This window comes from Telmatherina bonti (assembly GCF_933228915.1).
Source record: "Telmatherina bonti genome assembly, chromosome: 15".
NCBI lineage: Eukaryota > Metazoa > Chordata > Actinopteri > Atheriniformes > Telmatherinidae > Telmatherina > Telmatherina bonti.
Window position 1 is genome coordinate 35,660,853 of NC_136613.1, and position 12,285 is coordinate 35,673,137.

The 12,285-nt window shown below is 49.3% G+C and overlaps 1 protein-coding gene across 1 annotated transcript; it reads right to left on the bottom strand.

Annotated features, from left to right (window-relative positions):
* Positions 1–8,694: 8,694 nt before the first annotated feature.
* On the bottom strand, positions 8,695–10,563 carry LOC306766924 (SCAN domain-containing protein 3-like; the record flags this gene model as incomplete). Its single annotated transcript, XM_079254782.1, has 1 exon — positions 8,695–10,563. The coding sequence occupies one exon, from the start codon at positions 10,561–10,563 to the stop codon at positions 8,695–8,697; it is 1,869 nt and encodes a 622-aa protein (XP_079110908.1).
* Between the last annotated feature and the right edge of the window lie 1,722 nt (positions 10,564–12,285).

The following is a 12,285-nucleotide window of genomic DNA, read 5'->3' on the forward strand; positions in this document are numbered from 1 at the left end:
TGGGACTGGGACTGGTCTAAGACCGGAACTGGTCTGGTCTGAGACTGGACTGGTCTGGTCTGAGACTGGACTGGTCTGGTCTGGGACTGGGACTGGTCTAAGACTGGGACTGGTCTGAGACTGGACTGGTCTGGTCTGGGACTGGGACTGGTCTAAGACCGGAACTGGTCTGGTCTGAGACTGGACTGGTCTGGTCTGGGACTGGGACTGGTCTAAGACTGGGACTGGTCTGAGACTGGACTGGTCTGAGACCGGGACTGGGACTGGTCTGAGACTGGGACTGGGACTGGTCTAAGACCGGAACTGGTCTGGTCTGAGACTGGACTGTTCTGAGACTGGACTGGTCTGGTCTGAGACTGGACTGGTCTGGTCTGGGACTGGGACTGGTCTAAGACCGGAACTGGTCTGGTCTGAGACTGGACTGGTCTGGTCTGAGACTGGACTGGTCTGGTCTGAGACTGGACTGGTCTGGTCTGAGACTGGACTGGTCTGGTCTGGGACTGGGACTGGTCTGAGACTGGACTGGTCTGGTCTGGGACTGGGACTGGTCTAAGACCGGAACTGGTCTGGTCTGAGACTGGACTGGTCTGGTCTGAGACTGGACTGGTCTGGTCTGGGACTGGGACTGGTCTAAGACTGGGACTGGTCTGAGACTGGACTGGTCTGAGACCGGGACTGGGACTGGTCTGAGACTGGGACTGGGACTGGTGTAAGACTGGGACTGGTCTGAGACTGGACTGGTCTGAGACCGGGACTGGGACTGGGACTGGTCTAAGACCGGAACTGGTCAGAGACTGGGACTGGTCTGAGACTGGGACTGGGTCTGGTCTGAGACTGGGAAACAAACATGTTTGCATTCATTCTAATGACAAAAGAAGTCGGGGGTTCAAGGTTGAGACTTGACGGGAAAATGATTCAACCAAACGAAGCCCAGCGTCGTCGCTTAGCGGTGTCGCCCAGCGGAGTCGCCTAGCGTTGTCGCCCTGCATCGTCACCCAGCGGAGTCGCCTAGCGGTGTCGCCCAGCATCGTCGCCCAGCGGAGTCGCCTAGCGGTGTCGCCCTGCGTCGTCGCCCAGCAGAGTCGCCCTGCGTCGTCGCCCAGCAGAGTCGCCTAGCGGTGTCGCCCTGCGTCGTCACCCAGTGGTGTCGCCCTGCGTCGTCACCCAGTGGTGTCGCCCAGCGTCGTCGCCTAGCGGTGTCACCCAGCGGAGTCGCCTAGCGGTGTCGCCCAGCGGAGTCGCCCTGTGTCGTCACCCAGCAGAGTCGCCCTGCGTCGTCGCCCAGCGGAGTCGCCCTGCGTCGTCGCCCAGCGGTGTCGCCCAGCGGAGTTGCCTAGTGGTGTCGCCCAGCGAAGTCGCCTAGCGGTGTCGCCCTGCGTCGTCACCCAGCGGAGTCGCCTAGCGGTGTCGCCCAGCATCGTCGCCCAGCGTCGTCGCCCAGCGGAGTCGCCTAGCGGTGTCGCCCTGCGTCGTCACCCAGCGGAGTCGCCTAGCGGTGTCGCCCAGCGGAGTCGCCCAGCGGAGTCGCCTAGCGGAGTCGCCCAGCGGAGTCGCCTAGCGGAGTCGCCCAGCGGAGTCGCCTAGCGGAGTCGCCTAGCGGAGTTGCCTAGCGGTGTTGCCCTGCGTCGTCACCCAGCGGAGTCGCCTAGCGGTGTCGCCCAGCGGAGTCGCCCAGCGGAGTCGCCTAGCGGTGTCGCCCAGCGGAGTCGCCCAGCGGAGTCGCCCAGCGGAGTCGCCTAGCGGTGTCGCCCAGCGGAGTCGCCCAGCGGAGTCGCCTAGCGGTGTCGCCCAGCGGAGTCGCCCAGCGGAGTCGCCCAGCGGAGTCGCCTAGCGGTGTCGCCCAGCGGAGTCGCCTAGCGGAGTCGCCCAGCGGAGTCGCCTAGCGGTGTTGCCCTGCGTCGTCACCCAGCGGAGTCGCCTAGCGGTGTCGCCCAGCGGAGTCGCCTAGCGGTGTCGCCCTGTGTCGTCACCCAGCAGAGTCACCCTGTGTCGTCACCCAGCATTGTCGCCCAGCGTCGTCGCCCAGCATTGTCGCCCAGCGTCGTCGCCCAGCGTCGTCGCCTAGCAGTGTCACCCTGCGGAGTCGCCCAGCATCGTCGCCCAGCGGTGTCGGGAAGAGGAATCAAGCGATGACCAGATGGAGTCGGAGCTGACAGGAAACATCCTGCACCAGCAGGGAAAAACCTGCAAACTGCCGCCTCCAGAATAAATGGAGTTACTGGTACAGTACCAGTCAGAAGTTTGGACACACTTTAAATCTGGTGTGTATTACACAGACAGAACATGACGAACAGGTTCTAACTCAAGGCTCTCCTCTGCAATTCCAGCAGCCGGGATGTTTTCTGGCAGACTGGGAGGTTCATCTTCATGGTTTTTACTGCTATTTAATACTGTTGCATAATCACATATATACAGTACTACAGTTTGGTATCACCCTAAAAGCCATGCAATAAAGTCCTTTCCTGTCGTCTGGCCTCCACGTATTTCACGATGACTTATTCAGTCTGACCCAACCTGCTTGGTTAAACCTGCTTGTGAACGTTAAGATAATTCTTTTTCATTTTTATCGTTCCTGTGTTTCTGTGAGTCGTTAGGAATTAAATTCAGCTTTAGTTTCTCCAAACATGAACTCTCCAATGTTACTGCAGCAGAGGAGAATCTCATTGGACATCCCATCATGCAGTGTTTTATACATAAACCTCTTTCCTCCCCCACCCTCCCATCTCCTCTGGGCAGGGTGGGAGACTGTTCACCTCCAGTTTGGGTCCTCCACCAACATCCTGGAAGGCTCCTCTTCAGTATCTCAGCTGTTCCTAGGACTGATGTCTTCTGGACGGAGATGTCTGATGTTCCACCAGGTATCTGTTGGAGCCACTTCTCCAGTGTGGGGGGACACAGCCCCCAGTGCTCCCATCACTATGGTACTACTGTTGCTTTCACCCTCCAGGCCTTCTCCAGGTCTTCCTTGAGGTCTTGGTACTTCTCCAGTTTCTCCTTTTTCCTGATATTTCCATCATTGGGGATGGATCCATCGATCACTATGTCCACTTGGTTGGCCACCACCATTTTATCTGTCTGGATCTGGAAGTCCCAGAGGATCTTAGCCCCCTCATTCTCCACCACCTTGGGGGGAGTTTCCCACTGGGACTTAGGGGTCTCCAGCACCCTGCTGTGAGGTGCTGGATTGTTTCAGTGGCTTTCAGTGACCAGCCGCTTCAGTGATCTGCCGATGGTACATCCCATGCAGGGGCTTTTCCTCCCATCATGGTTCTTCCATCTCGTGTTCCTCTAGACTCCATTGTCTGAGACATTCACTAAGTGCTTCATTTTCCTGATGTATTCGTGGAGCTTGGATGTTTAATCTTGGATAGTGGCCTTGATGCTCACTAGTCCCCAGCCCCCTTCTTTGTGCTTAGTGTATAGTCGCTGGACACTGACTTGGGGTGGAACCCTCCCAGCAGGTAGGGTTGAGCTATATTGACAAAAAAAAACCTCTCACAATATTTTCCTAAAATACCTCGATAACAATTTGACAGTTTTGACCTATTTGGCCTCACTTCCACAGCTTCAGTAAAACCCTTCCACTGTTTGTCCAACTGGGAATAAGACGTAGAGCAACATGAAGCTTCAGCAGTACAGTACTGCGTTAGTTTGGTTGGGTTTTTTTTGTGTGCCGTCCTGACTTGCATACATCAATCACTACGGCTTTCCTCTGCTGTTTATCAATGATCACTATGTCCACTTGGTTGGCCACCACCATTTTATCTGTCTGTGTGTATGTCTCCCGCCCTGAGCCGCCACCTTATCATGGTGGAGGGGTTTGACTGTCCCGAAGATCCTATGTTGTCGGAGGCTTTATGCCCCTGATAGGGTCACCCATGGCAAACGGGTGTCTAGGGAGGGACCAGACTAAGTGCGGGTCAGAGACCCCTGTGATGATAACAACCATTGGCAGAAATGTTCCCCTACCCATACGGGGTCAACGGGCCCTCCTCTGGACCCAGGCCTGGGGGGTGGGGAAAGAGAGCGAGCATCTGCCCGTGGGGCCTGATCGGGCTCAACCTGAAAGGGTTACATGGGCCCCAGCTCCAGTGGGCTCACCATCTGTGGGACAAGCCGTAGCGGTTGGGTGCAATGTGAGTTGGGCGGCAGCAAGAGGCGGGGACCCTGGCGTTCCAATCTTCGGCTGTGAAGCGGTTGGAATGAGAATCAGCACCTCCAAATCTCCATGAGGACCATGGTCCTCAGCCGGAATAGGGTGGATTGTCCTCTCCGGGTCAGGAGTCAGGTCCTGCCTCAAGTGGAGGAGTTTAAATATCTAGGGGTCTTGTTCACGAGTGAGGGAAGGATGGAGCGTGAGATGGACAGACGGATCGGTGCGGCGTCTGCAGTAATGCGGACTCTGCGCCGGTCTGTCGTGGTGAAGAAGGAGCTGAGCCAGAAGGCGAAGCTCTCGATTTACCAGTCGATCTACGTTCCTACCCTCACCTATGGTCATGAGCTGTGGGTCGTGACCGAAAGAATGAGATCTTGTATACAGGCGGCTGAAATGAGTTTCCTCCGCAGGGTGGCCGGGCTCTCCCTTAGAGATAGGGTGAGGAGCTCGGTCATCCGGGAGGAGATCAGAGTAGAGCCGCTGCTCCTCCGCATCGAGAGGAACCAGTTGAGGTGGCTCGGGCATCTGGTCAGGATGCCTCCTGGACCTCCCTGGTGAGGTGTTCCAGGCACGTCCCTCTGGGAGGAGACCCCGGGGGAAGACCCAGGACACGCTGGAGGGATTATATCTCTCTGCTGGCCTGGGAACGCCTCGGGATCCCCCCGCAGAGTTGGCAAATGTGGCTGGGGAGAGGGAAGTCTGGGCTTCCCTGCTTAGGCTGCTGCCCCCGCGACCCGACCCCGGATAAGCGGCAGAAGATGGATGGATGGATGGATGGATGGTGTGTATGTATGCAGTAATCCTGAATACCTGAACTGACTCACCATCTCATTCAAACTGAAGTTGCATAAGTCAGACCAGGTTATCCCTCTCTTCTTTCTGCCACTCCTCCTGCAGTGTCTCCACGGACTCCTGCAGGGACACACAAACCACGTTTTGGGAAACAATGGTCATGTGATGTTACCAACCTGCTCCCAGTTAAACTGGTAAAGCTCCTCCAGATGTTTCCCAGCCTTTTGTTGCCACTGCTCCAGCTGTTTGCAGATGTGTTGCTGCATCAGATGGCTTTGACATCTTGCTCATTGTTTATCTGCTACGGGGAGGAGAAGAAGGCTTGATAGGATTCTGGTTTGCATTAATGTTGCAACGTGCATGTTTTCATGTTGCGTGTTGAAGGTCGGATTAAACTCGTTTAAACGGAATCAAAGCTGCAGCTTCGGGGATGTTCTGACTGTTGCAACGACATGAAGCAGGTGTGAGGTATACTCAGGTGTGTGTTCAGGTGTATGAATAGATCAAAGCAGCAGCTGAAAAACAGGAGGTGCGTCTAACAAACTCATTTTACAGCATTGTTCAGAATCCTCACGTAGGTGCACATTTTATTTTTAAACATACAGCAGATCATTAAGCTCGCAGCCATAAAGCTTTTTATGGACGTTTCTCTGCACAAGGTCAAGGTCATACGCTGGAAAGCTCCTTTCCTTTTCTCTCCACCGTGCTCCTCTGACATGACCCGCCCAGTGATGATTTCCCAAAATGTTTTATGCTGGTTTCCTTGTTTTACAGTGGAGCAGATGGTTATCTGGAGGCAGATCTCTTCAGATAACAGCCATGTTACGACACAAACCTTTCACACACTCATTAACAACCAGGAGCAGAAGTTTACTGCAGCCTGAACAAAGGCCAGGTCAGACAGAGGCAAAAAGATAAAGGCTGATATGACTCAGTCTCCCCATCCCCTTCCTCTTCCCACCATCACACACCTTTCCTCATATGAGCCTGGTGAATCACCGCAATCATCCTCCGACATCCAGATGATGAATCCAAAGTTAAAACCACCGGAGCTGTATTTCTGTTAATGACCACAGGATGTTTGGATTTCCTCACACTGTTAAGGCTGCACATCAGATCAAATGGTTTCCATCGTCTCACTGTGTTTTGTCTCAAGTTGGAATTAAATCCAGTGTTTCCAGTGGAATCAGAACAGTTCTGCAGAGAACCCACATGAGAACCAGTCCTGATGTGTACCTGTGTACAGGGAGCTACAGAAGTCCAGGTGGGAGCAGACGGAAGATGCAGAACTTTTGTAGCTCTGCAGCTGAAACACATCTGGATCGAAGGCTGATCCCCATATCTGACCGAATCATCGAAGGTCAGGATCAATGATTCCTCCAGATTGCAGCAGTTTGGGGGGAGAAACAGTAACACCTCAATCCAAAATATCAGGTTTTCCTCCAGAACAGTGCCTAGTTTCCCAGTCCCTGCTGCTGGGACACATCCCACAGCATGATGCTGCCAACACCATGCCTTACTGCAGCGGTGCTGGATTTTCATGGAATAAATGACTAAAAGTTCAGAAGCTCATTTACTAAAATATGTGATTCAAACGTCAGTCGCATCATGCATTAATGTCAGGTTTATTTCAATAAAATAAAAAGAATTTACAAGGTTGTAAATTTATCATTTAACTGACAGACATGCAGATTTCTGTTTCTTTCCATCTGTTAAATGTAAAAGTGCTAAAACCTTCCAGCGATCTCACATCTCCACATCTGGAAAGCAGAAAATCACCTCTGACAGCTGGAACTTCCAGTCAGGGGGATTGTCTGAGCATCCAGACCTGCTGGGAGGATGAACAGGCTGGATGATATCCCTGCATGTCCCACAGAAACCAGCTGAGGTCAGATTTCATGGCATGATTTCCTCTTTCTGCTTCACTCCAGCTATCAGCAGGGCAAACAGCTGATAGCTGACCATCCGTCTGGTCTCCACAGCAGCAGCTCCGGCCTGCAGAGGCTTTTCTCGCTGACCGCTGCAGACAGCAGCGTCTTCAGGCAGCCTGACTGCTGCAGGATGTTTCTTTCCTTTTCAGTCCTCAGACTAAAACCATTTCGGAGCTCTCTCAGTCTTTCTGCTCCTGACACATGTTGCCGAGCGTCTCCATCCAAAACACAGTAACCATGGCAACGATTATATGCGTCACCGCCTTCTTAACGAGTCTGACCAAAGTGCAACCTGAATGGCCGATCATTTCTGACCATGTTCTGGTTCTGCCGTCTCCACGCAGCGCCCTGAAGACAAAAACATCATGTTGCTTAGCAACGGCTGAAAAAGGAAATAAAAAATACTTAATGGAAAGAAATGACTTTATTTCCAACAATGATTGGATTTCACAGAAGCTGTTTGAGTTATAAGTCAACCAAAACAATTGATAAGTTTCTATCGTAAAACAAGATGATCAATAATCAGTTCAGATACGTGCTGATCAGAGACCACGTTGTGCCTCACATCGATCAAAACTGTTCAGTCTAAATGCATAAAAATCATCTTTTTTTATTATTCTTTAATGATTATTGAAGTTTAAGATATTTAATTTAATAAAGAAATTAAATTTTCTAAACTACAGCCTGTTTAAAACACCTGCAAGTTTCAGATGTTTCCCTGCTGCAACACATCTGATCCACATGACAGCTTGTTGTCAGGCTCTGCACAAGCATTTTAAAGACCCAACAATAGTCTGACTCAGATGTACTGCAGCAGGTAAACATGTAAAACCTGCAGGACACTTCCTGACATCAGCAACAGTTGTGGTTCAGTCGTGTCATGACTGGTCTCCAGTTACAAACACAGACCCATACTGGTTCACTGGTTTACTGAAACAATAAGAAGGTCTGAGTTAAAAGGCGGCAGGAAACTGTCCAAGCTGGAGGAACAACAACCAAACCAGGCAGGAATGTGCAGGAAGTCCGGCGCTGACAGGGGTAGGGGTGAGAAGAGGAACCAGCAGCGTGCAGGCAGGTAGCGTGAGATCCGGTTGGTAAGGAGTGGATGTACAGGTGAGGAATCGGCATATTAATCTGCTCTGGAACGTGCCTGCTGCTACAGAGGAGCCCTGAGAGCGCCTGAAAGACAATCATCATCTGTGGCCAAAGGCCACATGGAAACACGTGCAGCTTTTACACCCTGCAGCACTTTACAGTTGTGGTTTTATGTATTGTTGGAGTTCTTTCATTTTTTATGTACTTTTTATGACTGTGCTGTGAAGCACTTTAAACAACTTTTGGTTATTTTTATTGGCTAAACAAACAAAATTTGATTGATGCTAACATGTACGCCACTGTGGCGCTAAGCTACTTGCTGGCATATTATATATAATATTCATGTGGATGTTGTCAATCCAGTGTCCTGGTACTTTATACCAGTGGACCGGTTTAATGTCTGACAATATTTTCACGGCCCGATCTAAAGGTGAAGCTTATAAAAACTATATAAAATGACGGCATTAAAAACTGTTGTATTTTCCTCTGTAGTAATAATAATAATGAACGTAAGTCCACTGTGGTATCATGTGCAACTTTATTAGCGGTGTCCTCGTAACGTCACACCAACAACAAAACATCACATGAGCAACATCGTCTCTACCCGACACAATGCAACACACTCTGGTCGCTGTGATAATGTTTCAACATACCTTCAAAATAAGACACAACACAAAAACAAACTTCATTATTTCGCTCGCGTATCACAGCGGCACTGAATCAGTGGGAGCCCTGAGCTTGTTTTGCTGCAGCGAGACAGTCCCATCTTGGGGTTATGGGAGACAATGACACCCGAAGTGTGCTACTTAGATCCAGTCTGCTCCGTAATTTGGTTTTGGTTGCCGTCACTGCAGAAAACCCAGCTTCACACAGATACGATGTCGGAAATGGCAACAGGGTTTTCAGTGCTGTTGTGGCGATCTCGGGGTATTCTGCCATGACTTTCATCCAGAACAACAGCAGAGTCGATGTCTCAAACAGATGCTTAAGGCCCCCGTCATTTGCGATCTCCAGCAGTTGATCTTCTTCACACATCGACATGCTGGACTGTCCCGGTTTGTTGACAAATGGGTTGCGGATCCATTCCTTGGCAGTTCTTGGATCTTCTGTGGTTGGGAAGTAGCGCTCAAACTCTTCTGACAGCAAGGACAGGTGTTCTTGCACCAGCTGGGAGAACGAAGGCGCAAGCTGATTCTCATCCAAAATCCCTGCCAGTGTATGAAACATGCCAAATGCGCCTCTGCTCACACGTCGTCCCCACAAATTCAGTTTAGCTTTGAATGCGGCTACTTTATCTGCTAACTTGAAGATAGTTGTCATCTTTCCTTGAAGGGACAAGTTCAGTTCATTGAGCAGGTTGAATATGTCGCACAAGTAAGCCAGTTTTGCGATCCATTCCTCATCAGTGAAGTGTGGCGCCAGCGGTGATTCTTTTTCAGAGAGAAATCTCTGCAGCGGCTCTCGTAATTCAAATACTCTGGCCAGCGATCTCCCTCGTGATAACCATCTTATCTCCGTGTATAAAAGGAGGCGTTTGTGGTCCGCATCCATCTCTTCACAAAGCTGTTCAAACAGGCGCGAATTAAGGGCGTGTGCTTTAATGTGGTTGATGACTTTAACCACATCGTTCAGTACGCCGCTCAACTCCAGTGGCATTTTTCGGCTAGCCAGCATTTCCCTGTGAATGACACAATGCGTAGACTCGCATTCAGGTGCAACCTCCTTGATCCGAGCAGTTAAACCAGACAGCCGTCCAGTCATGGCAGCAGCTCCATCCGTGCATATGCCGACACAAAAGGACCATTTTAGTTTTCCTGACATATATTCATTCAGCGACTTGAATAGTTCTGCACCTGTAGTTTTAGTCGGCAACGATAGTGCACACAACATATCTTCGTGCGTATCCTCCTGATAAAGATATCGCACATAAACAAGAAGTAGTGCATTGTTGTCAATATCTGTTGACTCGTCAACCTGGAGAGCATACCAAGGTGAATTATTAATTCTCTCCAACAACTGTGTCTCAATGTCCTCTGCTATTTCTTCAATGCGCCGGGTGACGGTGCTCGCCGAAAGAGGCACCTTTGCAATCTTTTTAACAGCAGACTCTCCTAGAATTTCATGGCAAATGTCTTTGGCAGCGGGTAGAATAAGGTCTTCACCAATAGTGAATGGCTTCTTGGCCTTAGCAATAAGGTTAGCCACCAAATATGATGCTCTCAGTGCACTCGAATTTGTTGACGTGGTGGCCATCAGTAACTGCTTCTGCCCTTCATTTTCACGTTTTTTCCTTTGAAAATACTCTAAAGGCTTGTCTTTTACCATGGGGTGCTTTCTCTCCAAGTGGCGAACCAATTGTGAAGGCTTCATCGCCTCATTAGAGATCCGGTCACCACATATTACGCACAGCGGGTTTGGTGCGTGGGAGTCGCCCGTGGCGATAAATCCATATTTTAAATATGTTTCTTGATACTGCCTGTTAAAGGCAGCTTTCCCTTTTTTAGCAGGTGCAGGTTCCTCTTCTTTCCCTTCATTGGACCGTTTTCCCTTTGCAAAGAAACTATCTAAAGAACTTTGTTTTTTGCTCATTTTGCGAGCTTGGGATTAAATTTAGCGGGATGTATTACGTGAAGTGTGGTGTCGCGGCCTTGACTTGCATAGAGTGAGACGGATGCAACAGAGAAAAACCGGTCACTTTTCAAAATAAAACATCATTTGTGTAAAAATAAAATAAAATAATGGAAATTGTTTTTTCTTTCTTTGCGGCCCGGTACCGGGTCATGGCCCGGGGGTTGGAGATCACTGCTTTATACCACCAACAATGCAGAATGTTGCTCCAACTATGGTCCCACTTTGTGTTTTTATAAACAAACAAACAAAAAAAAAAGAGTAGCCGCTGTAGCAACATGTAGGCAAGGTAAGTTATTTGTACGTGGACCAGACAATGCAAAGTGCTTTTCATAAAACATTAAAAGCATTACAGATGGTGCAAACAAAGCATAAAAGGCAGCAATAAATAACAAAAATCACATTAATAAATTATATTAAAATGATTAAAGCAAAATACGTTAAAGATTACTGTGCTGCTTGCAGAGGTGCATGGGAAAATAAATGCTTTTAACCTGGAAGGGCCTCCTCTTTAGTTTAATCTCTATCTGAGTATTTAGCATGACAGCTAAAAGCCAGTTTTACTGATTTCTGTGTTTGTGTGACGTTACGTCAGCATTACGTCTGGAAACATGACAGCAGATAAAAGAGAAAATCATGAAAAAGAAAGAAGATTGTTTATGAATCTTGAGTCGGAGCCACGCCTGAAGTCGCTGGAAATGTGGCTTAAGTGCAACTTGAGTCCAAGCATCAAACTCGATTCCTCGTCTCTGGATGGAACCCCCTAAAGGTCCTGTGTGTAATGACTACTGGCATCTAGTATTAAAGGTCTGTAGGCCTGCAGCTCTGACCTCACGATGGCTGCATCACAAGACCCTCTTCTGTTTGGAAACCAGCCTTCGCTTGGATTTGATGATTCAATTACTAGGACTGCACCGAGCCACTTTTTGGGTTTTCTGATACAATACCTATATCTGAAATTTGAATATCTGCTGATACCAAATGTGTTTATGTGAACATTATTGTGACTAGGGTTATCATTACTGTTATAACTGTGTAAGATTTCATCAGGTTGAAATAAATGACCCGTCCTTTCTGAAGTTACCTCACCAATACAGATATAATAACATTACAGATCCAACAATTTCAACAAGTTTTATTCAGATCTGTCACATTTTACCTAAATACAACTATAAATGTGTGGTTTTGGAACAAACATCCAGCTCTTAGTGCCGTGTTCCTCATCGCATGCGGCTCTCTGACTCTTGCCTTGCGGCTCGTGAAGCAGCCGCTGGCTTTCTGAAAATGCATCTAAACAAGTCATAATGATCCTCAACGCTGCAGTTCTCTCCACTAACAAGAGCTGCAGGCTGCTTGCAGAAACTCTGTTGTCCTAACGGCCCTAACTGACCCTGTCAGAGTTGCCAGTTCTGGCTGATTTCAGCTGCAGCGAACTCCACCAAAGAGCTGCTCCGTCGGTAGCTCCGTATATATAATGAAAAAGAAACGCCCACATTCTGGAGGCATTATTGTATTTTCAATATGCCATTACGCCATGTAATATTTAGGATAACCATTCCTTACTAAAAAACTGAATGTTACTGATTTGGCAACGCAGCAGGATACGTAGCGGGGGAACGCTTTTTGGGGGGGTGGCGGCTCTCCTCTTGTCTTGGTATACTGAGTGTAGCTCTTGTTGAATCA